At 38.9% G+C, this 27341-nt stretch overlaps 1 protein-coding gene across 7 annotated transcripts in view; it reads left to right on the top strand.

The window, feature by feature from the left end:
* LOC105487912 (coiled-coil and C2 domain containing 2A) overlaps nt 1-27341 on the top strand; it is a 134102-nt gene that overhangs the window by 99498 nt on the left and 7263 nt on the right. For 3 of the 7 annotated variants that reach the window (XM_011751581.3, XM_071093837.1, XM_071093838.1), the window contains 10 exons: nt 1224-1329; nt 1524-1633; nt 3140-3236; nt 4255-4353; nt 7947-8123; nt 11131-11151; nt 14425-14628; nt 19213-19302; nt 20912-21025; nt 22595-22729. In XM_011751581.3, coding sequence (XP_011749883.2) covers nt 1224-1329; nt 1524-1633; nt 3140-3236; nt 4255-4353; nt 7947-8123; nt 11131-11151; nt 14425-14628; nt 19213-19302; nt 20912-21025; nt 22595-22729 — 1153 coding nt within the window. Of the gene's footprint in view, nt 1-1223; nt 1330-1523; nt 1634-3139; nt 3237-4254; nt 4354-7946; nt 8124-11130; nt 11152-13179; nt 13256-14424; nt 14629-19212; nt 19303-20911; nt 21026-22594; nt 22730-27341 lie in introns of those variants that run through there. The other 4 variants (XM_011751583.3, XM_071093839.1, XM_071093840.1 and 1 more) reach the window with 3 other exon arrangements.

The following is a 27341-nucleotide window of genomic DNA, read 5'->3' as shown; positions in this document are numbered from 1 at the left end:
GGGAGGTATCCAGAAGAGGCTCTCTGGATTTGACCTTCATTTGTTCCTTAGAACAGCAGTTGAGAAGGGAGAAGGTAAGACTCGCTGATCCTAACTCAAGCTAGGAATCCCTGCACCTCCCTTTCCTGATGAGGCTTGGCAGGCCCCAAGAGATTCCTTGCCTGACATGTGTAGCTTGGGGTTATTGGAGGGTACAGGTACAAAAAACATACAGTGGGGAGAACCTGGACTGGATGGAGATGGCGCAGGCTGGTCAGGAAGCTCAGATCTCCTACCTGTGAGGGATCGAGGCTCTCATCTATGGAGGGAAAGGCAGGTTCCCCCACTCGGGCGCCCCCTAGAGGGGAGGAGAAAGGAGACATTTTCCTTTGTTCTTAGCACATAGGCCTGGGAATGGAAGTTGGGGAAGGCTCTAGCAATCTCTAGGTGACTCGGTGGGGACCAGAGCATACTAAAGCCTTCTGCAATGTCAACAAGCTTAAGGGAGAATGTTTGTCACCACAGCCACCAGGGCCATACATCTTTGGAAAAAAGCATCTTCTCAAGCTGGGCATGGTGGCTGACACCTGTAATATCAGCCAAGACAGGAGGATCACTTGAACGCAGGAGTTCAAGACCACCCTGAGCAACATACTGAGACCTCTGGTCCCTACAAAAAATTTTAAAAATTAGCTGGGCATGGTGGAGTGTGTTTGTAGTCTCAGCCACTCAGGAGGCTGAAGTGGGAAAATTGCTTGAGCCTGGGAGGTTGAGGCTGGAGTGAACCATAATCATGCCACTGTACTCCAGCCTGGGCAACAGAGCAAGGCCCTATCTCAAAAAATTTAAAAAATAAAAATAAAAATAAGGCTGGGTGCAGTAACTCATGCCTGTGGCTCCAGCACTTTGGGAGGCCAAGGTGGGCAGATTGCTTGAGCTCAGGAGTTTGAGACCAGCCTTAGCAATATGGCAAAACCACATATTTACTAAAAATACAAAAATTGGCCAGGTGTGGTGACTCACACCTGTAGTCCCAGCTACTTGGGAGGCTGAGGTGGGAGGATCACTTGAGCTTGGGAGACAGAGGTTGCAGTGAGGTGAGATTGCACTAGCCAAGATCATGCCACTGCACTTCAGCTTGGGCGACAGAGCGAGACCCTGTCTCAATAAATAAATAATCATCTTCTCAATATATAATTAGACTTCCCCCATCATTAATTTCCTTCAAACATTTTCCCTCCTAGCAAATTCCAGCAGCCGTCAAAGTCTTCAAGGATGTTCAGTGAAAAGCGTGCTGCTTCCCCAAGCACACATAGCCCAACCCACAATGCTGACTACCCCCTCGGCCAGGTGAGAGATGCTGGACTTCAGCTTTCCATCTTGTCCCTTACGTTTTTAAGACATGCCTGTAAACTTCATGGATAGTCTGCTTTCTGCTTCATTTTCTTTGGAAACATACTATTTAGTAAATATACTATATTTTTGCTAACAAAAAAATAATTTGACTAACCACTGGGAACTCAGAATTTGCTTTTGATTTTAAGGTTTTAGTACGTCCCTTTGTAGAAGTCTCTTTTCAACGAACAGTTTGCCATACAACTACAGCTGAAGGACCAAACCCCAGCTGGAATGAAGAACTAGAACTTCCATTTAAGTAAGCATATTTTCCTCTTTAAAGAACTATAGGACATTTTGAAGAAATGTGAAGAAAGCAGGCTCATGAGAAATAGCTAAGGTGAATGGTTTTGTAGCTAGTGAGCGGCAACAAGATCCAGGTGTCCTGACACCAAGTCCCATGCTTTTCCTCTTGTACCACAGCTGACTCCCTTCAAGAATAAAAATGGAAAAATGTTCAACTTTTAAAACCCCAGGTTCATTGTTGGGACATCCTACACTCCTCCAGGCTCTGGCTTCTTAAAGTCCAAAGTTTTTCATTCCCTTGACCCCAATGACTTACATTGCTTTCCTTTTTTCCTCTGTCCCCTCAAGTAAATCTGAAACTCCTTAGTTCCCATAAATCATACTTTCTTCCTCACCAGAAATAAATAGGCATTTCAGAAGTTTGGTCAAAGGATTTTAGGTATTTAAATGGTTATTATTATTTCAGTACTTGAAGCAAGCTTGGAGATTATCTAGTCCAACCTCTACCTTTATGGAGAAGAAACTAAAACCCAAAAAGGGAAGGTGACTTACTTAAAGCCACACAGTAAATTAGAGACAGAGCAAGGATTAGAACTACTTAAGTCAGTCCGAGCATGGTGGCTCATGCCTGTAATCCCAGCAGTTTGGGAGGCCAAGGCAGGCAGATCACTTGAGGCCAGGGCACATGCCTGTAATCCCAGCTACTTGGAGGCTGAGGCAGGAGAATGACTTGAACCCGGGAGGTGGAAGTTGCAGTGAGCCAAGATCACACCACTGCACTCCAGCCTTAGTGAGATAGCAAGACTCTGTCTCAAATAAATAAATAAATAAGAACTAGTTAAGTCAGAAGCTGTGCATAACAGCTACAACTATTATGCACAGAACAAGCAAAAAGAACAAGAAAACATAAAGGCAAATGTTCAACAAAATACACCTAGTACCCCAGTCACCAGCCCTGCCATGCAGAAGCATGGTTGCTCCAGGCTTAGCTAGACTCAGATTGGGTTATGTTACAGGAGACCTCACCCTTGTATTGCTTTACTTATATACAGAAAAAGTGAGTGTGAGGCAGGGACCATGCAACTAACCAGCCAGTAGGAAGTTTATCACTGGAGAGTGGTCTTGCTGGAGAAGCACCCCTCTGGGGCCCAGTTGCTTAGAAAGTCCAGATACTAGCTCCAGTGTCAGCTGGAAACCTTGTAGCCTGTCCACTGAGCCAGCTCAGTCCTGGCAAGCTGCCTCCTTGAAAAGCTTACCACAAGGGTGTGGGGGAATATGAGACTCACCAGGACAAGCCAGCAGAGGGTTTGTCTCTGCACAGTCTCTAATCTAATGCTCTGTCCATTTGAATGGAGGTATTATAGTATCCCTGTACAAGAGAAATCCTAGAAATGAAGGCAGTGCTTTTAATTCTAACGTCTATGCTCATATTTGGGTATTTTTCAAATGCTGACATTTGAATGCTCATAATTTCTATGTTGCCTATTTTCACAGTCCCTGGTCATGTGCTGTCTTGCAGGGCTCCTAATGGAGATTATAGCACAGCCAGTCTGCAGTCAGTGAAAGACATTGTGTTCATTAACATTTTTGATGAAGTACTGCATGATGTCTTAGAGGTATGTTCTCAGTTTTAAGAAAGACACTTGTATTCATTTTCATATCATCTACCCACTACATAAGTTCCAATCACATTGTTACCAGAAAGGGGTCCCGATCTAGACCCCAAGAGAGGGTTCTTGGATCTCACACAAGAAAGAATTCAGAGCAAGTCCACAGTGCAAAGCAAAAGCAAGTTTATTAGGAAAGTAAAGTGGTGAAAGAATAGCTACTCCATAGACAGAACAGGGTGGTCTCGAAAGTAAGAGGAAGAATGCATTCACCCTGGGTGAACCCTTGTTTAGATATAGGATTAAAAAAAAAAGATCACGGGAAGATGTGCTCTGCTACAAGAGTTTGTGATAAAGTATTAATTTTCTAAATTACTGTATTTTGCAAGAATCTATATTATTATATTTAAAGCAAAATTAGGAATGCTTCTGTTCTCAAGATATCAGGATATCAGGACACTCCTAAGTCTGGGCCTGTTTAGTAAATGTTATCAGTCTGTTCCCTTAACTGTAAACATCTAGAGGCCAGGAATGCCTAACTTTCTGGGAAAGCCCAGCAAGTACCAGCCTCATGTTTCCTAGCCCTTACTCAAGATGGAGTCGCTTTGGTTCAAACACCTCTGATAACATTTTCCATCTTTCTTGTGTTTGAAATATTTGAAACTTGACATGTATAAATGAGGAAAGGGAAGAGGGAGAAGGAGGTAGTTCTTTTATTTTCACTTGAGTGTCTGCTCTGTGCCAGGAATTGTACTAGGTGCTTTACACACATTGTCTGATTTTATTCTAAATAATCCTATAGATTGTTAAATCTCTAGTTTATTGATGAGAAAACTGAGGTTCAGAGAGGTCAAATGACTTTCCTAGGGCCACAAAGCCATTACGTATCTATACCAGAATTTGATTAGGTCCGTCTAATGTAAGTTCACATGCTTTCAGCTAAAATCTTGCTGCTTTCCTGCTGCCAGATTAATTAAATGAGTTCCTAGAGTTCTTAAGCAACTATTACTTCCCACCCTTCCTTTAGGATGACCGTGAAAGAGGAAGTGGAATCCATACCCGTATTGAGAGACACTGGCTGGGATGTGTGAAAATTCCATTTAGCACAATATATTTCCAAGCAAGGGTGAGTATCTAAAGTCAGAGGTCCACGACAGCACGGAATTTCTCTATCCATTTTTCCTATTAAAACGTTCTTTGTGGCTTGGTACGGTGGCTCAGGCCTGTAATCCCAGCACTTTGGGAGGCCAAGGAGGGCAGATCACCTGAGGTCAGGAGTTGGAGATGAGCCTGGCCAACATGGTGAAACCCCATCTCTACTAAAGATACAAAAAATTAGCTGGGCATGGTGGCGTGCACCTGTAATCCCAGCTACTCGGGAGGCTGAGGCAGGAGAATAGCGTGAACCAGGGAGGCAGAGGTTGCAGAGAGCCGAGATCGCGCCATTGCACTCCAGCCTGGGCAAGAGGGCAAGACTCCATGTCGAAAAGAAAAAAAAGAAAAAACTTCCTTTGTGTGGTACATCCTCAACACTGGAAGAATATACATGCAAAGCCCATAGAAGGCTCAAAAGAAACAAACCTCTAAAACCATTGATATTCTGTCACATTTGCATTAAGTATCTATGTTCCTTAGAATTAGTAGTTAATGTATGACTTTTCAAATCTGAGAATTTTTAAATATTAAATAAAAGTAAAGAATAAGGTAGAATAAAGTGGAAACTTGTCAAAACAACAAAGGTGGAATGGATAGATGCCTGAAAGTAACTTGAAGAAAACAATCAGGTCAGTTGAAAGCCCATTCAATCAAGTGCTTTCCATTAATATTTCTACAAGTACTCACTATTTAAAACATGAAAAGTGCAGAGACATGCTTAACAAAGACACCCTTCTGCAGAGTTAATGGTTTTGATTAAGGGGATCCATTGAGTTGACAACTCTTGAATGACTTAGTAGCTCTAATCTAGGACAGTTAAAGATTCTGAAATCGCTTTAACATACCACTATTAAGTCCATGGCAACAGGAGGCTTTGAATCACCGTGATGTCCACACAGGGTAAATGCTGTCTGGACCACAAACTCTCCATTAAGACCAAGACCAATGGCGTGAACCCGGGAGGCGGAGCTTGCAGTGAGCTGAGATCGCGCCACTGCACTCCAGCCTGGGCAACAGAGCGAGACTCCGTCTAAAAAAAAAAAAGACCAAGACCAAAACTCAAGTCTGAGAGGCTTGAATTGGTTTGTATTCCAAGGATCAATTGGAAATGCAATCTTCCCTAAGCAAAAGGGACTGGCTACAGGTTATGCAGTGACATGTTTGTCAAAAGAATTTACACTTCCTTCTCTGAATAGATTTTAAACAGAAAAAAGAAAAATTCAAAAGCACATTATTTTGCAAATCACACTGCCTGTGATAGTTGTTTGGCATTGCTAAATTTCACATTTGGGAAGGTATTCAAAAAGAATTACTCTAAACTCCTTGACAAGTGAATTTCCTTCACTATATTCTGGTAATATCTGTGCTCTGTGTAGGTGTCTCTAAAACTCACTACCTTCTGAGGCAGTTTGTTCTCTTCCCAATAGCTCTGTCATAAAGGTTTTCTTTGAACTGTGCCATAATCTATATACTTCCCTGTAATTCCTATTCTTAGGTCCTGGCTCAGTTCTCTGGAGCCACACATAACAAGTAGAAACCTGATTCAACAATAATAATATTAATAACAATATTTATTGGGTGCATATTATATGTTATTGCTAGGTAGTTTATACATCACCTCAATTAAACCTCACATTTTATAAATGAAGAAACAGAAGCCTACAGAGGTTAAGGAACTTGCTCAAATCACAAAGTTTACAATAGAGGTGAGATTCAACTTGTACTGGCTTTCTATATACTATCATTGCTTATCCCTGGGAAATGAGGTTGGTAAAAGCAGAGAAAACTATTGAACTTTTTGATTTCTATGTTTCAGTACATTTTGGAGAATGACTTTATTACTTCTGTCATTTAAAAAGTTTGACTCCAAAGCGCGTGTTCTTAAGTGTACCTACATTTGGTAATGTCTAAAGACATTTTTGGCTGTCACAACTAGTAAGAGTTCGTACTGCTACTGGCATCTAGTGTGCAGAGGCTAGGGATGCTGCTGAACATCCTACAATGCACAGGACAGCCCTCCATAGCACGCAATGATCTGGCCAAATATCTGCAGTGCCTGTATTAGGGTTCTCTAAAGGAACAGGACTAATAGGATAGATATATATATGAAAGGGAGTTTATTAGGAGAATTGACTCACACAATCACAAGGTGAAGTCCCACAATAAGCCATCTGCAAGCTAAGGAGCAAGGAAGCCAGTCCGAGTCCCAAAACCTCAAAAGTAGGGAAGCTGACAGTGCAGCCTTCAGTCTGTAGCTGAAGGCCCTAGAGCCCCTGGCAAACTACTGGTGTAAGTCCAAGAGTCCAAAAACTGAAGAACATGGAGTCTGTTTGAGGGCAGGAAGCATCCAGCATGGAAGAAAGATGAAGGGGGGAAGGCTTAGCCAGTCTAATCCTTCCACGTTCTTCTGCCTACACTTCTCCTAGCCATGCTGGCAGCTGATTAGATGGTGCTGATTGAGGGTGGGTCTGCCTCTCCCAGTCCACTGACTCAAATGTTAATCTCCTTTGGCAGCACACCCAGGAACAATACTTTATATCCTTCAGTCCAATCAAGTTGACACTTAACCACCACAGTGCCCAAGCTGAGAAGCCCTGTCTTAAATCCTTATACTTCAAATCTTCAAAAATGGCACACATTCCCTCCTGTGTAATCTATTTTACAGAATAAACAAGCTCGGTTATTTCAGCTGTACCTTCCATGCCATAGTTTTTTTTGTTTTTGAGACAGAGTCTGGTTCTGTCGTCCAGGATGGAGTGCAGTAGCGCCATCTCAGCTCATTGCAACCTCTGCCTACCAGGTTCAAGCGATTGCTCTGCCTCAGCCTCCCAAGTAGCTGGGACCACAGGCGTGTGCCACCACACCTGGCTAATTTTTGTATTTTTGGTAAAGATGGAGTTTCACCATGTTAGCCAGGCTTGTCTCAAACTTGTGACCTCAAGTACTCTACCTGCCTCAGTCTCCCAAAGTGCTAGGATATCCAGCGTGAGCCACTGTGCCTGGCCTGCCATAGTTTTTATACTCTTGTTTTCCTGTATCCTTAGATAACATTTGATCTCAGCTTTGGAAAATAATTAAAATTCTGAAAAATGGAGATGGGAAGCTGAGCATTCTAGAAATGGGGAATGGCCAGTAGCCAATATTTACTGATTGCTTACCGTATGCTGGACGTTTTTCTTAGTGTTTTATATCTATTCACTCACTACTCATAACAACCCCACAAAGTAGATACCATTATTGTCTCTTTTTACTAATGAGGAAGCCTCAGATTCCTCATCTGTAAACCAAGTTTTGAACCCAAAACTGCATTTAAACCAAGATTTGAACTGAAGCAAATTATATATTCAGTACACCCTCTGCTAAACAATGAAAAGAAGGCAATGACGTACAGAGCCCTTTCTAGTGAGTGCTTAGAGAGATGAGGTCAGAAAGATGGGAGTGGCTTTGAATGCCAGTCTGAGCAGTTTTGATTCAATTTATTAGACAATGAGGAGCTGATACTTGCCTCTGAACTTCTGTTGGAAAGAGCATCAGGATGTTTACCAAGTCATATTTTCTTCACAGATTGATGGAACATTTAAAATAGATATTCCCCCAGTTCTTCTGGGCTACAATAAGGAGCGAAATATGATTCTTGAGCGGGGTTTTGATTCTGTCCGAAGCTTAAGTGAAGGCTCCTACATTACCCTCTTTATTACCATTGAGCCCCAGCTGGTTCCCGGAGAGTCCATTCGAGAAAAGGTAACTGCTTACAATTTGGAAACCCATGTCTATCTTGATAAAATGCAAGAAGTGCTTGCTAGGCTATGCTTTTATGAACTTTGACTGTAGTCCACAAACAGAGGTTTCCTTACTTCAATCTCCATTTATTATTCTTTCAGTTTAGACAGAATGGTGGTGAGAAAATAGATGTGTGGGTCTGTACTTTCACTGAACCAGTAATTGGGTCAATCAGCAATATGTTTATATTTGTCTTGCTTTGCCTAAAACTTAAGACTTTTAGTCAAAGCAAGACAAATATAAACATGCTCTACTTCTAGAAGACTGTTCTCAATGTGAAGAAAATAAAATATCACAAACTAGAAAATCAGATTGCTCTTTTATATGACAAGTATTGGCAAGAATACATTTCCATGTCTGATCTTACATCCTTGGCTATGGTATGCATTGAATCAATTCACAGGATCACAAGACTAGATGACCTTCATGAGTCACCTCAATTCATTTCATGAAACAAATAAACATATGTACAAGTATGCTTTTAAACAGCTCTAGAAAAGAGTTTCCAGAACTTTCACTGGTTAGCAACTGTCCCCGAACCTTCATTAAACCCATTTATGCCTAGTCTTCCATTACTGGAACACTAAGCATGTGGGAGTTGTTTATAGCCTACCTCTCAAGGTCATTGCCAAGGTCTGACTGCAAAAATTCAAAAAAATTGCAACTTCAGGCATAAATGCGTTAAGAAATAAATGTCTTCTTCTAACATACCTGTACAGCATTTATATACTGCCCTCATTGGATTTGGGAGAATATATTGATGGTGACCTCTTATTCATATGTAAACAAATACAGTAATAACATCTACAACAACCACCATAATGTACTGAATCCTTACTGTCCTCAGCACTACGTCAAACTTTGGATACATGTTCTCACCTGAATACGCATAGGTGTCTTGGACAAGGGGTTTCCAACTTATAGAAGAGGAAAATAAGGTTCGATTTATGCAGGGTGACATAGGCAGAGGTAACACAAGTCTGTCTGACTCTAAACTGTATATATTCAGCATATATTTACTGCACATCTTCTATGTGACAGACATTTCTTAGGCACTGGGGGTACAGTAGGCTAGAAAAGGAGATAAAAATTCCTCCAAGCTTACATTCACGTGTAAGCCTAAGTTGTTAACTACTAACCTATAGTGCACAGATCATTGTGCTTACTCTAGTCTATCCATTATAATTAAGATTTAGACAGAGATGGAAAAAAATAAACATACTCCTTTTCTTCCAGTATTACAATTTGGTTCCCAGAGAAAAATATTATCACTATCTCCCATCTGCAATGCACGGAAATTTAAATTAATTGTATATTTTGTCAGTAAAACAGTGCTTCTCTAGATATATGCATTTCAAAATATTTTTAGAAAGGGAAAAATATATTCTGAATGTTTGTCTTCATGTATAATATAAATTCAAATGAACACCAACAAACATGTATATACACAAAAATACTTCTAGACAAAAGATGATTTTGCTATTTCTATGTATATATAACTGAGGAACAGGCAGTCAGCTAGGACCCCACCTTGGGGGTGTGTTTCTAAAACATGTGAAAGCAGTCTATCCTGGCAGAAAGGATGAAAGCCCAAGACTCCTCCACACTAGGCATCCCTCACGGGCCCTGACTTCTTACTGCAGGACTTTTAAGAGGCCTCCAGGGCTCTGAACCACAGTCCTCAAGTCCTGCAACCTTCCTTCCCTAAAGCTGTTAAATGGCAGTCAGATTCTGCCTTTGCACTGTTAGACCTCTAAAATGAGGGCTTAGAAAACCCCTGTGGAAGGCAGACTTTTTGTGGCTGTTTGATAAGGAAGGCATGTTGATTGACAAAACCCTTATGTCCAAAACACGCAGTGGCAAAAAACACCACTCAGTGTTTCACTTGCAGACGATTCAGGAGAGAGAAGTTCTCATCCTAAAATTATAGGGTCCACAATCTGGAATTGTTTTTCCACTTACAGCAATACTTCCTGGATTAGCAGATTAGAGTCTCTCCTCTACCACCATGCTATATGGAACCATTCCACAGGATATTTTAAACATATCTACTAATGGAAAATTTTTAAAGATGGGTAGAAACTCCTGAAACTCTTTTTTTGTTTTGTTGTTCTTTTTATTATTATAATACTTTAAGTTCTAGGGTACATGTGCACAACGTGCAGGTTTGTTACATATGTATACATGTGCCATGTTGGTGTGCTGCACCCATTAACTCGTCATTTACATTAGGTATATCTCCTAATGCTATCCCTCCCCACTCCTTCCTCCCCACAATAGGCCCCGGTATGTGATGTTCCCCTTCCAGTGTCCAAGTGATCTCATTGTTCAATTCCTACCTATGAGTGAGAACATGAGGTGTTTGGATTTTTCTGTTCTTGCGATAGTTTGCTGAGAATGATGGTTTCCAGCTGCATCCATGTCCCTACAAAGGACATAGACTCATCCTTTTTTATGGCTGCATAGTATTCCAATGGTGTATATGTGCCACATTCTCTTAATCCAGTCTGTCACTGATGGACATTTGGGTTGATTCCAAGTCTTTGCTATTGTGAATAGTGCTGCAATAAACATACGTGTGCATGTGTCTTTATAGCAGCACGATTTATAATTCTTTGGGTATATACCCAGTAATGGGATGGCTGGGTCCAATGGTGTTTCTAGTTCTAGATCCTTGAGGAATCGCCACACTGTTTTCCCCAATGGTTGAACTAGTTTCCGTCTCACCAACAGTGTAAAAGTGTTCCTATTTCTCCACATCCTCTCCAGCACCTGTTGTTTCCTGACTTTTTAATGATTGCCATTCTAACCGGTGTGAGATGGTACCTCACTGTGGAAACTCTTGAAACTTATTTTAATATCACTTACATGATCTTGGTTAAAAATACGTTTTTTAAAAAAAGATTATTTCTGTTAATAAAGCCTGCCTCTTGTTTCTTTTTCTTTCTTTCTTTCTTGCCTCTGATAGATGAGTAACATGCTTAAGAAGGTACTATTTTGTTTTACTGTTTATTGGTCAATAGTTATTAGGCTTTAATTAGCTGCTTCTGTCCACTGCCACCTGAAGGAGAGGTGTTGTGTCCTCATGTATCTGTAATGCCTGGGCATTGAATTACAGATGTCTCCAGCTCCATGAGGAATGTCCTGCCTTGTCTTTTGACCCATTTCATTTTACGAGAAAGATCGTTAGCTTTGAATCTAAGAAGTCACGAGTCTGAATGTCACCTGCATACTGGGAGCTAGCTCCACTCTTTGCAAATCTGTAAAATCCACAAGTTGCTTCTTACAGTATATCTCTGGAAGTTATTTCTGGTGGGTTGGGGCTGTCTCAGTAGAGCTTTTTTGTTCTTGTTTTTTGTTTTTGAGAGAGGGTCTTGCTCTGTTACCCAGCTGGAGTGCAGTGGCACAATCACAGCTTGCTGCAGCCTCGACCTCTTCAGCCCAAGCGATGCTCCTACCTCAGCCTCCCAAGTACTGGGACCGCAGGCATGTGCCACCAGGCACAGCTAATTTTATTTATTTACTTATTTATTTGTAGAGTTGAGGTCTCATTTTGTTGCTCAGGCTGCTCTCAAACTCCTGGGCTCAAGTGATCCTCCGGCGTCAGCCTCCCAAAGTGCTGAGATTATAGGTGTGAGCCACTGCGCCTGGCCAGTGTAGCTTTTCAAAGGCAACATAAACCCATTCAGTTTTTTATACATGTTTACATTAGAGGTCAAAGAACTGAACCAGTCAAGAACCTTTCAAATTTTCTGTTGAATCAAACTGAATAGTCAACTCCACCTTAATTTGTTTCATCATAAATGACCCAAATTCTTTCAGTATTTAACTTGTTCTTGGCACTTCTTAGATCACTAACAGAGCATACTACTAATCTTTAAATTCCTGTTTCACACCATAAAATGGCATCTTGGTGACCTGGACAAGTATTAAAGACTAAATGCTTACTATGTGTATGCTAGGTGTACATAAGGAATATTCAAACACAGGCCTCAAGAAGCACTGCTTATAGAGGCAAGTGACTCAACAGAACATTCCAATCAAAGTGGCAGAAAAAGCTTCAGACACACTTTTTTTTTTTTTTTTTAACTTGGAAGACCAATAATCAGTACTGATTCAAGATTGTTGTTGTTCTTTTGGACAGTGCCTATAGCTGCCTCTCTTAAATGCTCCCACAGCACTGTAGGTCTCAAGTCCCTGATTGCTTATTAATGTTCCCCTGTAGACTAAAAGTTCTTTTGGAGGATTCTTTCATACTCATTTATCCAGAGTGCTGGAATTTTTCAGACTCCCAACAAACATTTTTCAAAACTTGGATGAATGAGTAAATGAAATAGTTTAGAGGAATAGGGATGAATTCAACTGTGTGCTTTTTTGCACATCATTCTTGTTTTATAATTCTCCATTTTTCCACAATTACAATTACTTCTGGATTGACCATTCTACATTAGAAATCTGTGATACACCTATACCAAAGCCGTATGAGCTTACCTCTTTCACTTAGTTACATATTCGTCGTACCTTTTATTAGGTAGCTACTGTGTCTTGGCACTATGCTCAGCAGTAGGCAGTTATGATTGTGATGATGTTAAGATTTATATGTCAAGGAACATTTTATGAGAATATATAGGAGGCTTCTGGAGATGTCTCCATCCTAAATAACCCCTACAACCACTACTCCAACTTCTTAGGGTATAGTAATCAAATTTGAAATAGAAGCCACAGTTCAGCCCCAATATAAGGGGCAGACAAGAACAATTGGGATAATTTAGATTCTATTTGAGGTCATAAAAAGTAATGAAATGTTTTCCATTGCCTCATTCATTCACTCATTTGTTAAACACTTACTATGTGCCAAGTAGTATTCTCCACACTGGAGATAAAAAAACAAAATCCCTTAAAAGTCAGGAATCTTACTTGGTGGGAAAGACTGAGAAAACAAATATACTACAATGTCAAAAACATTTTCAATCACTGCCTCTAAATTCTATTTTAAAATCATTATTTTTTTTAACAGAGTCTCACTCTGTTGCCCAGTGTGGAGTGCAATGGCTCAGTCTCAGCTCACTGGAACCTCCGCCTCCCAGACTCAAGTGAGCCCCCTACTTTCACCTCCCAAGCAACTGGAACTACAAGCACGTATCACTACACCTGGCTAACTGTTTTTTGTTTGTTTGTTTGTTTGTTTTATAGAGACAGGGTCCCACTATGTTGCCCAGGCTGGTCTCAAACTCCTGGGCTCAGGTGATCCTCCTGTGTTGGCCTCTCAAAGTGCTGGGATTACAGGTGCGAGACACTGTGCCCAGCCCCAAAAATTAGTTTTTAAAATAAAATTTTCAGTTTGTTCTGAAATCCCTTAAAATGTAACCAACTACGCAAATATTTTTATACAAAAAAAATCATTTTAAAATATTTAAATACCCACTCCTTTTCATGTTATTTTTGTTAGTAGCAGCTTTAGCAGGGGAAATGACAATATGTGTGTAAAGGAAATTTACATTCGTTCTGTTTTATCTGCTTTGAGTTACTTTTTTAAAGTCTGGGAATTGGTGGCTAGATGTAGTGGCTCACGCCTGTAATTCCACTGCTTTAGGAGGCCAAAGTGGGAGAATCACTTGAGCCCAGGAGTTTGAGGGTACAGTAAGCTGTATTTGTGCCACAGCACTGCAACCTAGGTGACAGAATAAGACCCTGTCTCAAAAAAAAAAAAAAAAAAAGTCTAGGAATTGTTTGCTCAGATCCACTACTACTAGTTATTACAGTGCTTATGGACTTGAAACATTTTAACACATCAATATAGATCCATAAATTTGCTGCCTATTTAACGTGAGTTGCTTAAGATTTGCATTTGAGATGTTAGATTTTCTGAGGCCGCCCCCCAGCCTGCACACTTAAAACCACCATCAAAATACACACGCAACTCTATTGCCTGATTCTAGCCTCATCAATCGGAATTAGTACATCACAGTTTAATTTTCACAGATAATTTCATTAATGTAGTAGTTTCCGTATTATTGCTTACCTGTTGACTACTTTCTTTCAATCCTGTCAAATATATTTTAAGTATTTAATAAGTCGGTCTAATTTTCAAACTACAAATTTAATTTAAATAAAGCTGCAGGGACACCAGGACATGACAGCTTTGTAAGGAGTCAGTCATATTCCCAAACCATACATTTCATGCATGTTGACTGTGGAATCTGAACATGTACTTTCTCTCTTGTAATCATATATAAACTCCATGAAGTCTTTATTTTTGAAGTTTGAGTCTCAGGAAGATGAGAAATTACTTCAAGCAACTGAGAAATTTCAAGCTGAATGTGCCTTAAAGTTTCCAAATCGTCAGTGTCTTACAACAGTAATTGATATAAGCGGAAAAACTGTTTTTATCACACGTTATCTCAAACCTTTAAACCCTCCTCAGGAGCTCCTTAATGTCTACCCCAATAATCTACAGGCAACTGCAGTAAGTATTTCATAGTCAGTAAGTGCTGTGCTAAAACTGTTTTCACATTTCAATATATTGCCATTTTAATTACTATATTTCATAGTGCTTAAGATATTAACTGTATCAAGATCATTAATGATAAAAGTAATGATTAAAACATTTTTATTAACATGAGGTTTTCTTCCTTTAGAAAAGTCTGAAGGCAGCCGGGCAGTGGCTCATGCCTATAATCCCAGTACTTTGGGAGGCCAAGGCAGGCAGATCACTTGAGGCCAGGAGTTTGACACCAGCCTGGCCAACATGGCGAAACCCCATCTCTACTGGAAATACAAAAATTAGCCTGGTGTGGTGGTGCATGCCTGTAGTCCCAGCTCCTTGGGAGGCTGAGGCCTAAAAATAGCTTGAACTCGGGAGGCAGAGGTTTCAGTGAGCCAAAATCATGTCATTGCACTCCAGCCTGGACGACAGAGCAAGACTCTGTCTCAAAAAAAAAAAAAAAAGTCTAAAGGTACCAGGGATGATAATAATCCTTAGTTCACTGTTTCAACAAAAAATTATTGAGTGCTTACTGTGTCCCTGGCACTATGTTTCCATATGTTGGACTTTACATTTCCAAAATGTATTACATAAACATGTTTTCATTGTGTATTCTCAATAACTCTGTTACGATTTGAACTGATACCTTTGACTTCAGAAGTTATACACATTCAACTGTATTAAGATAACTATACAGTATTATGCCTAATGCTATATATACACTGAGTTCAAATTAAGCAAAAATTATTTCAAATATTTAAGTATTTTCAGCATTTAGACCATTATTCCAAAGTACTTCCACACTGGGCCATTAAATATGTATGCACCATTCTCTGGCTTCAGAGCACCATATACCCATCACAAACTTGTGTGAATCAGAAGCCATATGTTAACCAGGCTAATTTTACATGGATACCATAACCCATAACTGCCTTTGGAGAGTCGATAATATAGGGAGTTATTGCTACTATTAGTCACTAATATAGTAATTTAGAAACAAGGTAATGATATATCTTTTTGTAGATATAGATGTATCAAAAAACCCCACTTTGTGTTCTACATTTCATTTGCTTTTTATATTACTCAATTTTTATAGAAAACAGTAATAGGGACTTCTATTCTACCTAGCACAGTAGATGTACAGAAAACGTCTCCCAGTAGAGAACACTTAAGAGTGATGAATAAAATATCTAGTAAGTCATAGCTGAAATGAAAGTAAAGTGAAAGGGAAAATATAAGAGACAAGAAATAAGAAAGCAAGATTCTACAAGGATGAAAGCTTGAAACAATGTTTGCTCTCAGGTCATCTGATAATTCCTAATGACTATAGCTGGGTTTCAATGAGCCACAAGACTGTGGAAGACAGGGATAATGCATGGGGCTAGAGCAGCCTGGAAGATTGAATTAGAGACTCAAACGCACAGTTGGGACTCTTCAGGATAATACCATCAATGGATAAACTAGGAAATGCCCTGTCTTCAGAAGAAACCCTGCCTGTCTCAGTCTTGACTTTGGATGGAAGAGAAAAAAAGAAAATTTTCTAACCCCTACTCTGTATTTACTCACATTTGAGACTGGAATTTATACCACCTGTATAACCCAAAAAAACCTCAACTGAAAATCTAGTTGAAAGTATTTCCTGTTGATAATGCCCCTAGATCCCTGTCAAAAGCAAACACAAATACCACAAATATTCCTAGAAGAATGCCCCTCTAACTCAGCCTCAAAAAAATTCCACAGAAAAAAATTCCAAGCAACATGAACATACAATGAAATATCATCAATGAAGAAGTAAATCACCATAAAGAAGGTAAGAGTTCATTCACAAAAACAACAAACTGAAGAATCAGGCCATAGTAACTTCAGACAGGAGAATTATTGGATATAAAATATAAAATAGACATGTTTAATATGTTTAAGAAATTTGGGGAATTTAAAGTATAATTAAAAACAATAGAGCATTGTAATTGACAGGCAGATTTTTTTAAAGTGACAAATGGAACTTATAACAATAAAAGATATAATAGTTAAAATTAGGAATTAATCAGGTTAAACAAAACATTGAATACAGTTAAATAAGAGGTAAAGTACATACAGTTAAATACAGAGAGAATTATTGAACTGGAATACACATGCAAAGAAGTTATTTGGAATATAGCACAGAGAACTAAACCCAAATTAAGTAGAAGGGAAGAAATTATAAAAATAAGAGCAGAAATAAACAAAATAAAGACTTAAAAATGCAAAAGATCAATGCAACAAAGAGCTGATTTTTAGAAAAGATAAACAAAATCAACAAACCTGGAATAAGAAAAGAGATGAGTTAAATAAAATCAGAAATAAAAAATGAGACACTGCAACTATTACCACAGAAATGCAAATGATTATAAGAGACTTATTTGAACAACTACACACCAAATTATAAAACTTGGAAGAAACAAATAAATCCATGAACATATACAACTTAACAAGATTGAATCATGAAGAAATATACCTGAACAGAACAGTAACAAGTAATGAGATTGAACATTCTTCACAAAAATAGAAAAAAAAATCTTAAAATTCATACGGAAATAACAAAAGATTCCAAATAGCCAATGTAACCTTGATTAAAAGAACAAAGAACTGGAAGTATCACACTACCTGACTTCAAAATATACTACTGCAGTACCTAAAACAGCATGGCACTGGTCTGAAAACACATATAGGCCAACGGAAGAGGATAGCAAACCCAGAAAAAAATCCATGCATTTACAGCCAACTGATTTTTGACTCAGGAACCAAGAACACACATTGAGAAAAAGGACAGTCTGGTCAATAAATGGTGCTGGAAAAATGATATCCATGGGCAGAAGAATAAAATGAGAGCCCCCATCTCTCACCATATACAAAAATCAACTCTAAAAGGATTAATGAATTAAATGTAAGAACTGAAACTATGAAACTATTAAAAGACAACACAAGGGAAGTACTTCATGAAATTTGGGGAGGATTTTTTTTAATAAGACCTCAAAAGCACAGGCAACAAAAGCAAAAACAGACAAATGAGATGACATCAATCTAAAAAGCTTCTGCACAGCAAACAATCAATAGAGTCAAGAGACAACCTGTAGGAGATAATATTTGCAAACTGTATCTAACAAGGTGTTAAAATCTAGAAAATGTAAGGAACTGAGACAACTCAATAGCAGAAAACCCCAAATAGTTTGATTTAAAAATTAGCAAAAGAGCTGAATTGATATTTCTCAAAAGAAGATGTACAAGTGTCCAACAAACATATGAAAAAAATGTTCAACATCACTAATCATCAGAGAAATGCAAATCAAAACCATGAGATACCACCTCACTCCAGTTAAAATGACTCTTTTCAGAAAGACAAAAAATGACAAATGCTGGCAAGGGTCTGAAGAAAGAGGAACTCTTATACACAGTTGGTAGGAATGTAAATTAATACAGTCAATACTGGTAAATAGTATAGAGGGTCCTCACAAATTAAAATCAGAACTACAATGTGATCTGGCAATCCCATTACTAGGTATATATCCAAAGGAAATGAAATCAGTATATCAAAGAAGTATCTGCACTCACACGTGTATTGCAGTGCTATTCACAATAGCCAAGATATGGAATCAAGCAAAGTACCCATCTATGGATGAATGAACAAAGAAAATGTGGTGTATATACACAATGGAATGCCAATCATCCACAAAACAGAATGAAATTCTGTCATTTGCGACAACATGGGTGAACCTGGTGGGCGTGTTAAATGAAATAAGCCAGGCACAGAAAGACAGACACAACATGATCTCACGCATATGTGGAAACTAAAAAAGTTTATCTCAAAGTAGAGAGTAGAATAGTGTTTACTAGAGGCTGGGGAGGGAAGGCAGGAGTGGGGATGGAGAGAGGATGTTCAACAGATACGAAGTTACAGTTAGGAAGAATGAGTTCTGGTGTTCTATTACACAGTATGATGAATATAGTTAATAATAATGTATAGTGTATTTCCAGCTAACTAAAAGATTTTGAATATTACACCACAAAGAAATGATAAATGTTTAAAGTGATGGATATGCCAATTACCCTGATTTCAACATTATACAATGTATAAACGCATTGAAACGTCACACTGTTTTGGTTCTCAATTACTATTGGGAATCACGTGTCTTGGTTCCCAAGTACTATCATCCTCTCAACCAGGGCTCCTTAGAGAAGTGACTGCTTTCAAGACTGGGCCAAGTGAAAATTCAAGATGATTCTAGAAAGTTTTGTTATATCAGAAAGAAAAGTAGTGCCAAATGAAAGAGAGAAAAAAAAAAAAGACTTGTCAAAGGGACACAGTTTCTTCATCTGTAAAGGATGGGTAATAACAATAACCTTCCATATAGGATGTTTGGTGAGGATGGAGATGCTATTAATACAATATTTAGTAAGCACTTAGTGAGCATTAGTTTCATTTTGTACATGTAAATGTTTGTAATATCTGAGATTTAAGAAATGAGGTAGGGGATGCAGCATTCTCTTTTATTAGAAATTATTTTTGTAAAGCTCATTTTGATTATACAGGAACTGGTGGCTCGATACGTGTCCTTGATTCCCTTCTTGCCTGACACTGTCTCATTTGGTGGTATCTGTGACCTCTGGAGCACATCTGATGTAAGTAGTTCTTCTTCACAGATTTACTAACTTGAGCTGACTTAATGAAATATTAGCTAACTGGCTTGCATAATTTTAAATTCTAACATTCATTAGCCATAAAAATCTAATTGGCTGTTGTTTAGTAATATGAGCTAAATTTTGAAGTATTTTTTCTTCCTGATTCAATTTTCCCAAAGTTCAGAAGTTAACAAAAAATTAATTACTCACACAAAATTTAAAAATAACACTTCAGGTGTCTTAATGCTGATTTACTCTCCCAGTATTACTGTAAAACTTCTTGGTTTTGTTCATGAAAATACCAAAATTGCATTCTATATTATAATTAGAAATGATATATTCCTTAATTTGTGGGCTTTGTAAGGCATGGCATATTATTATTTATTCAGTATGTACTTCTTGGTCACCACATACCAGATGCTGTACTAAATTCTGGCTATAAGTGAAATAAACATAGTCTCTGCCCTCATGGAATTTACAATCTATGTATGCTGCATAATCTTTCAAACAGATCATAGGTAGTATGAAACAAGCATATATTATCACAGGTATTAATTCTGCTTCTGGATCTCATGTTGTACTGGTTTTGCAAAAAATTGAACTGCATTATACAACTTCCTTTGAAGTATAGCCCTAAATTGAAGAAATTTAAGTGCACTTTACATTTTTTGTTCCCCAATACATTTTGGCAACATAAATGTTGACAATTTTAGAGAGAAAATTTCTACAACTTTGAGACATCTGTAAGAAGTTACTGAAAGACTAGAATTCATGTACGCTAGAGCAGCAGTCCCCAACCCTTTTGGCACCAGGGACTAGTTTTGTGGAATACAATTTTTTCACGGATGGGTCAGTGGTAGAGTCAGGGATGGTTTCGGAATGACGGTTTCAGAATGAAACTGTTTCACCTCAGATCATCAGGCATTAGATTCTCATAAGGATTGCATGACCTAGATCCCTTGCATGTGCAATTCATAATAGGGTTTGCACTCCTATGAGAATCTAATGCCACCACTGATCTGACAAGAGGCAGAGCTCACGTGGTAAGTCTTGTTCACCTGCTACTCACCTCCTGCTGTGCAGCCCAGTTCCTAACAGGCCACAGACTGGCACTAGTCCACAGCCAGGGGGCTGGGGACCCTTGCTCTAGAGCTAGACTGACTTTACTGCTTCCTAAGTGTTACCTTATTAATCTGTACCTCAACTTGCTCGTCTGTAAAATAGGCAAATAGGAGTACCTCCCTCAAAGGATTGTTCTAGAATTAAATAAGTTTAATGAAGTAATATGCTTTAAAGATTGTTTAGTACATAATGAACTATATATACATTAAAAATAAAAATGAAACTTTGAAATTTGTCTCCCTGACCCTACCACAATCATAGTGACTATTGATTCTAGAAATCTATATCATCAATGTCAGAGAAAAGGCCATGTCCACTAAAAATGGTTTTTTAAAAAAATGAATTATCAACATAGTATCAAAATTTGGGGCAAGATTATAGGTCTTACACTTCAAGGCACTAATCTCAACTATGACATATTAGAATCCTGCACAACCAATCCAGAATAAAGCATTTAGTTATACGACATATTTTTTCTTTTTGTCAGCAATTTCTTGATCTCCTGGCAGGGGATGAAGAAGAACATGCAGTACTATTGTGTAATTACTTTCTGTCTCTGGGTAAGAAGGCCTGGCTGTTGATGGGCAACGCTATTCCTGAGGTAAGATCATGTAGGCTGCCTTTAACAGAGGAGTATACTTGTCTAATCGAGTTGTGTGTTCCAGATTACACACAGGACATATTTTCATAACGATCCTTTGGGTTGCTAGGAAAGTGGCCCACAGATGCCATAACAGGCACAGAGAACTACCAGTGATAAGACATGAAATGGTTTTCAGTGGTCCTCAGGGCCCCATGCAACACTTCAGATTGTTTTTTGGCAAACTCGAACCCTTTACCATCCAAAGCCCCCACCTAGCTCTGTCATTTTAGTATGGGCCTCTTCCCAGCTATATTCCCAAGAATTCAGATTCCCTTAATGATGTGGTATTCTTCATGCTTTGCAATGAAGAGGATCCAAAGGAGTGTGTGTGGTAAGGTTAGAGATCTCTCCTTTCATGCCTAGTGCTTCTATAGGTATCTGCTGCTAGCCTGGCATGCAAAGAGGAACAAGCCAGATAAGGAGGAATGAAAAGAACATTAGCAGCTTTATTTTTATATTAACATCGTTATTTTTATTAGATTGGAGACTCTTAGAATTTTTCCCTAGCCCACCACAAATATCCCTACATTTGGGATACAAATAGGTAAGTTTAGAAAATTCACATGGATTAGAGCAGTTTATCCAAAGAGGCCACAAGGCTCTAGGAATCCTTGGAAATTCGATAGCATGAGTTGCTGCAAGGCAGGTAATAAAGTAGTACCATATTCATATTCAAATTCATTCTCCATCATTATCTCCCAGATAGTCTGGTTCCAAGAAAAGAACACTGGGCTTGGAAGTCACGAGGCTGAAGTTCAAGATTCTGTGCCCATTCCTCATTAGCTGTGTGACACTAAGTAGGTCACTCAGCAACTCTGGGTTTTATAGGAAACTGGGATAATTTCTGCCCTGCCTTCCCCAGAAAACTGTTGTAAGCATCAAGTGAAATCATACACGGGGAATAAATGAATAAATTCTCATTGTAAAAATAGAATCTAACAATACACAAGTATTCTGTGTAAAAAGTAGAAGTCCCTTGTCAGAAGACTCAGAATACTTTAACAAGACTTCTACTTCCCCAACCCTCAATTCCACTCCCCTCCCCAAGTACAGTCATTCTTAACTGTTTGGTATATGTCCTTTAAAATCTACTATGCATTTACATAGTTACAAATGTTTACCAAATGTAAGTTACTATAGTAGAAATAGAAATATTTCTATTTAGACATAATCAGCCTTCTATAGACTTAAATGGCAGTCTTACTGACTCTAAGAAGAAAACGCCAGTGACTGCTTATTTCCACTAATAATAGTTCTTCAGCTAATCTTAAGATATATTGGTTAAGATGATGACTATCATTTTTTGGTCATTGTACTAGTATCAGATGCAAGAATTTTGCAAAACTAAGCATTCGACTTTACTTTTAAATTCAAAATAACCTAGAACTTCAAAGTAGTTTTCACCATTAACCATGAAATTTCAGAAATTAGGGGTCCAAGTAAAATACTGAATTGTCTGTGCAAACTACTATTGGCCTTCATTGCATAAATAGTTGAAAACTAGTTTTAAGGGCCATTTTCTTTCAGGGTCCAACTGCCTATGTGCTAACTTGGGAGCAAGGTCATTATTTAATATGGAATCCCTGCAGTGGACATTTTTATGGACAATTTGATACATTCTGTCCCTTGAAAAATGTGGGCTGTTTAATAGGTCCTGATAATGTAAGTATTAACATTTCTTCTTAAATATGGTTAGCTGTTGTTTCTTTTAAATAACTGACCTATTGATTTAAATATTTTGTGTACCAAAATATTTATATAAATGAATATATACACACACACACACACACACACACACACACACACGTTAAAGAAATGCAGTGTCAAACACAGTGGCGGAACTGTGCTAAATAAAACTTTTGGTTCAATTAGTCACCTGACCTGCCTGAGAAGCAGAATGACAAAGCAGAATAACAAAGGAATACAGGATTTAGATTCAGAGGACCTGAGTTTGCGTTGGGTCTGCCTTAGTTTTCTCATCCAAAACAGAGTTTACAATTTCTAACTCATAGTGTTTTAAGAACTGAGGCAAATTTGTCACCTGAGCAGATTGGGTTTCTCTGTCTCTCTCTTTTTTCAAGGGAGAGTCCCAAGTCTCACCTGACCTGCAATATCCCCAGGTAATTCTGGTTGCAGCCAGTTTTAAGGGCTGCGTGATTTTATTGTGAAGGGTATTAAATAAAGTAGCGATTAAAAATATAAGTTACAGAGCTGGGCGCTGTGGCTCATGCCTGTAATCCCAGCACTTCGGGAGGCCAAGGCGGGTGGATCACCTAAGGTCAGGAGTTCGAGACCAGCCTAATCAACATGGTGAAACCCCATCTCTACTGAAAATACAAAAATTAGCTGGGCATTGTGGTGTGCCACTGTAATCCCAGCTACTTGGGAGGCTGAGGCAGGAGAATTGCTTGAACCCGGGAGGCGGAGGTTGCAATGAGCTGAGATGGAGCCAGTGCATTCCATCCTGGGCAACAGAGCAAGACTGTCTCAAAGAAAAATGAGTTATGGGATCAGACTGCCTCAGTTTAAATTCCAATTTTATCATTTACTAATTGTGTGAGCTTGGGAAAGTCAATCTCTCACAGCATCAGCTTCTTCGTTGGTAAATGGAGGTAATAGTAAAGTCATTACTTTAGAAATGTAAAGTCATTACTTTATAGAGTAGTTGTGAGAAGTGAATGAGATAATTAATATTAAACACCTAACAGAGTAACAACTCTTTATTTTTTTTATTTTTATTTTTATTTTTATTTTTTTTTGAGACACAGTGTCGCTCTGTCACCTAGACTGGAGTCCAGTGGTGCCATCTCAGCTCACTGCAATCTCCACATCCTGCATTCAAGCGATTCTCCTGCCTCAGCCTCCCGAGTAGCTGGGACCACAGGCACGTGCCACCTGGCCTGGCTAATTTAGTGGAGATGAGGTCTCACCATGTTGACCACGCTCATCTCGAACTCCTGGCCTCCTCAGCCTCCCGAAGTGCTGAGATTACAGGCATGAGCCACCGCACCCGGCAAATTATTGAATGATGGTTTTTATGTGCTTCTGTCTATAAAAACTGTTTGCACATCCATCCCCAACATGCATATTTTTATGAATTATATATATTTTTGTATCAATATACCAAAAACTACTTTAAACATAGAAAGAAATAATTAGAAAATCTAATTTTTTCTTCCCATCCTCCTGGGGTATCCACCCTTCTCTGAAGACCATCAGTCTATTTTTTTTCTTTTTTTAGACAGAGTTTCGCTCTTGTTGCCCAGGCTGGAGTGCAACGGAGAGATCTCGGCTCACCGCAACCTCTGTCTCTCAGGTTCAAGCAATTCTCCTGCCTCAGCCTTCTGAGTAGCTGGGATTACAGGCATGCCACCACACCCAGCTAATTTTGTATTTTCAATAGAGACGGGGTTTCTCCATGTTGGTCAGGCTAGTCTTGAGCTCCTGACCTCAGGTGATCTGCCTGTCTCAGCCTCCCAAAGTGCTGGGATTATAGGTGTGAGCCACCGTGCCCGGCCCCATCAGCCTATTTTTTTAAGCGTTACTGCTAAAATTAGAGATAATATATGCCAAGCACCCAGCAAAATATCTGTCTTTGATAAGTGTTCAGCAAAGAGCAACTACAGCATTATTAATTACAAATGTAAAGAGCACTGTGGAACACTGTTCTCACGTTAATTATTATTTTTAATTAAATCCATTATCATTATCAAAAGTGATCTGCTAAGCCTGATCTACATTTAGGGGATCATTTTAAGGTCATTAGTAATCAAGCAGGGTTAATAGTCACTGAAAAAGCCTTCAAATAACTCTGTTATCTGTCAAAATTATTACCAGCTCTCAAAACAATTACTGTATGGTTGACTAATTCTCATAAAGCTAAGGTTTTGTGAGGAAGAAAGAACGTTCTTTTCTCCTCTTGAGATGGGTAATAGTAGCTTATGATGTTATGTATCCCCCATTGTAGCTCTTCTAAACCTGCTCTAAGCCTTGGCCACTCAGCAGAGGACCTCCTCCTGGCTTTGTTGGCCTGGCACTCTAAAACCTCAATTGCCCTCTACTCCGCCACACTTCTTTGGATGTCAGTCCTTCTCCTTTCATTCCTTTTCCAAGGAATAAGTCTCTTCCCTTTCCACTGTGCTTGTTTCCATTCCCATTCCACGCTCCACTGTTCCATCCAACTAGCTCCTCTTTTTTTTCTCTCTCCTTCTCTATCTATTGATATGCTCAGGGGTCCAACAATTCTAATACCCTTTTCCCAACCTGGCTATACACCCAAAACTGCATTGCCTTTCTTTCCTCTCCTCCCCAAGTTCTTCAAATACTAGTTATATCTCTTGCTTTCACTTTATAAGCACACTCAGACCTTAACCTACTATAATCTAGCTCTTCCTTCCTGACCATACTGCAGAAATTAAACTGAGAAGCACCATTGTCTTGCTAATGAATAAATAAATCCAATAGCTGCTTCTCATTTTCACTCCTCCCCTTTTCTGTCATTTAACATTAAAATCACTAACTTTCTTCACGAAAAAACACTTTCCCCCTCCGTAGTTTACTGATAAAGGATAGTTTGGTCTTCATTACTCTGCAGTTGTTTCTTTCACTGGCTTTTCTTCCCATCCCTTAAAAATAGAAGTTCCTAAAGACTCTGTATTTAGATTCTTCTAGGACCACACCTATTATTATTAATTGTGGCTCTATCTAGTTTATCCTGGTAGAGAAGTCATAATTCTGTAACCAGCCCCAGAACCTTTGTCTTGAATTTTCAACTGTTTGCTAGATACCCAGGTGCCTTATCAAAATCTCAAACACAGCACATGCAAAACTCAAATCATTTCCCCCAAAACCAGGTCCCTTCCTGGCTTCCTATTTCTATGGTTATCACTTATCCTGATTCAAACCCTAGAATTATTCTTGATTTTCCCTCTCCCTTACTTCATTCTACTTCAATCCTAAATATAGAGGCCAAATCTTATAGATGCCATCTCTGCTATTTCCCAGGTCATGCCATTATGGTTTTGCCCTACATTTCTATAAATGACTAACTAAATAGTACCCCCAATTGAGTTCACTTTTTGATACACTGATACCTGATTAAGCTTTCATCACTTTCTGGCTCAGAAAGTACTAGGGGAACTTCACTGCATACAGATTTAAGAGTAAACTTTACACCTTGGATTTCAAACCCCATGTATGCAGTGCAATTTCCCACTACTTTTCTGAACATTCCCTACTCTATAGCCAAACTGTAGTTCTTAAAGATCTTGTCTTAAGCCAATTTTCTGATTTGGATTCCAAGTCAAGGCCTCCTACCTTATTGGCTTCTACTTCTCTATGTCCTTTGCTACTTGTTCTGTATTCTCCAAACTTGAAACATTAGAGATCCTCAAAGTTCATCAAACCTCTTTTCTATCTATACTTCCTCCCAAAACACCATATATATGCCGATGATTCCCAAGTTTATATCTCCAGCTCACCTAGCTCCCCAGAACTTCAGACTCAAATATCCAATCACCTGCTCAGCATCCTCATTTGGATGTCAGACAGATAACTCAAACTTAAGATGCCCAAACTTGAACTCCTGATTCCCCTTTGCAGTCTTTCCCATCTCAATAAATGTCAATTCTATCAGTCCAGTTATTTAGACCAAAATCCTTGGAGTCATCTTTGATTCCTCTCTCTCCTACATCCAAACCAAATCCTACTGGTTCTACCTTCACAGTACACCCAGAGTTCAACCACATCTCTCCACTTTTACTGCTAGCTGTTCGTTCAAGTCACTGTAGCTCTTACCCAGATTATTCAAAATAAGCGTCCTAACTAAGGTTTCACCATTTGACCCTCCTTCATTTGTCTAATCTCAAAACAGCAAAGAAAATTCCTGTTAAAATAAAAGGCAAATTATGTCACTCCTCTACCCAAATACTCCAGTGACTTCCTATCTCACTTAAGAGTCAAAGCTTAAATCTTCAAAATGGCCCACGGGGCCTCCATGATCTGATACCCACCCTACCCACCTCTCTCCCCCTTCATCTGATAATGTCATTTCTTACTTGCTGTCTCCAGCTTGCTCATTCTTTAAAACTACTTCATATTCCTTGCTATTCCTCAAACATAACAAAGCATACTTTACATTTGCTGTTTCCTAGGCACAAATGACCACTGCCCCCTTACTGGATATCGTCATAAATTTCTCCCTCACTTCTTGCATTTCTGATGAAAAGTCATTTTTCCAGTTAGAACTTCCCTGCCTGCCTTAAAATGTTCCATT

Source organism: Macaca nemestrina, chromosome 3 (assembly GCF_043159975.1).
Source record: "Macaca nemestrina isolate mMacNem1 chromosome 3, mMacNem.hap1, whole genome shotgun sequence".
In the NCBI taxonomy this organism is placed as follows: Eukaryota; Metazoa; Chordata; class Mammalia; order Primates; family Cercopithecidae; genus Macaca; species Macaca nemestrina.
This window is presented reverse-complemented; position numbering and strand designations above follow the sequence as displayed.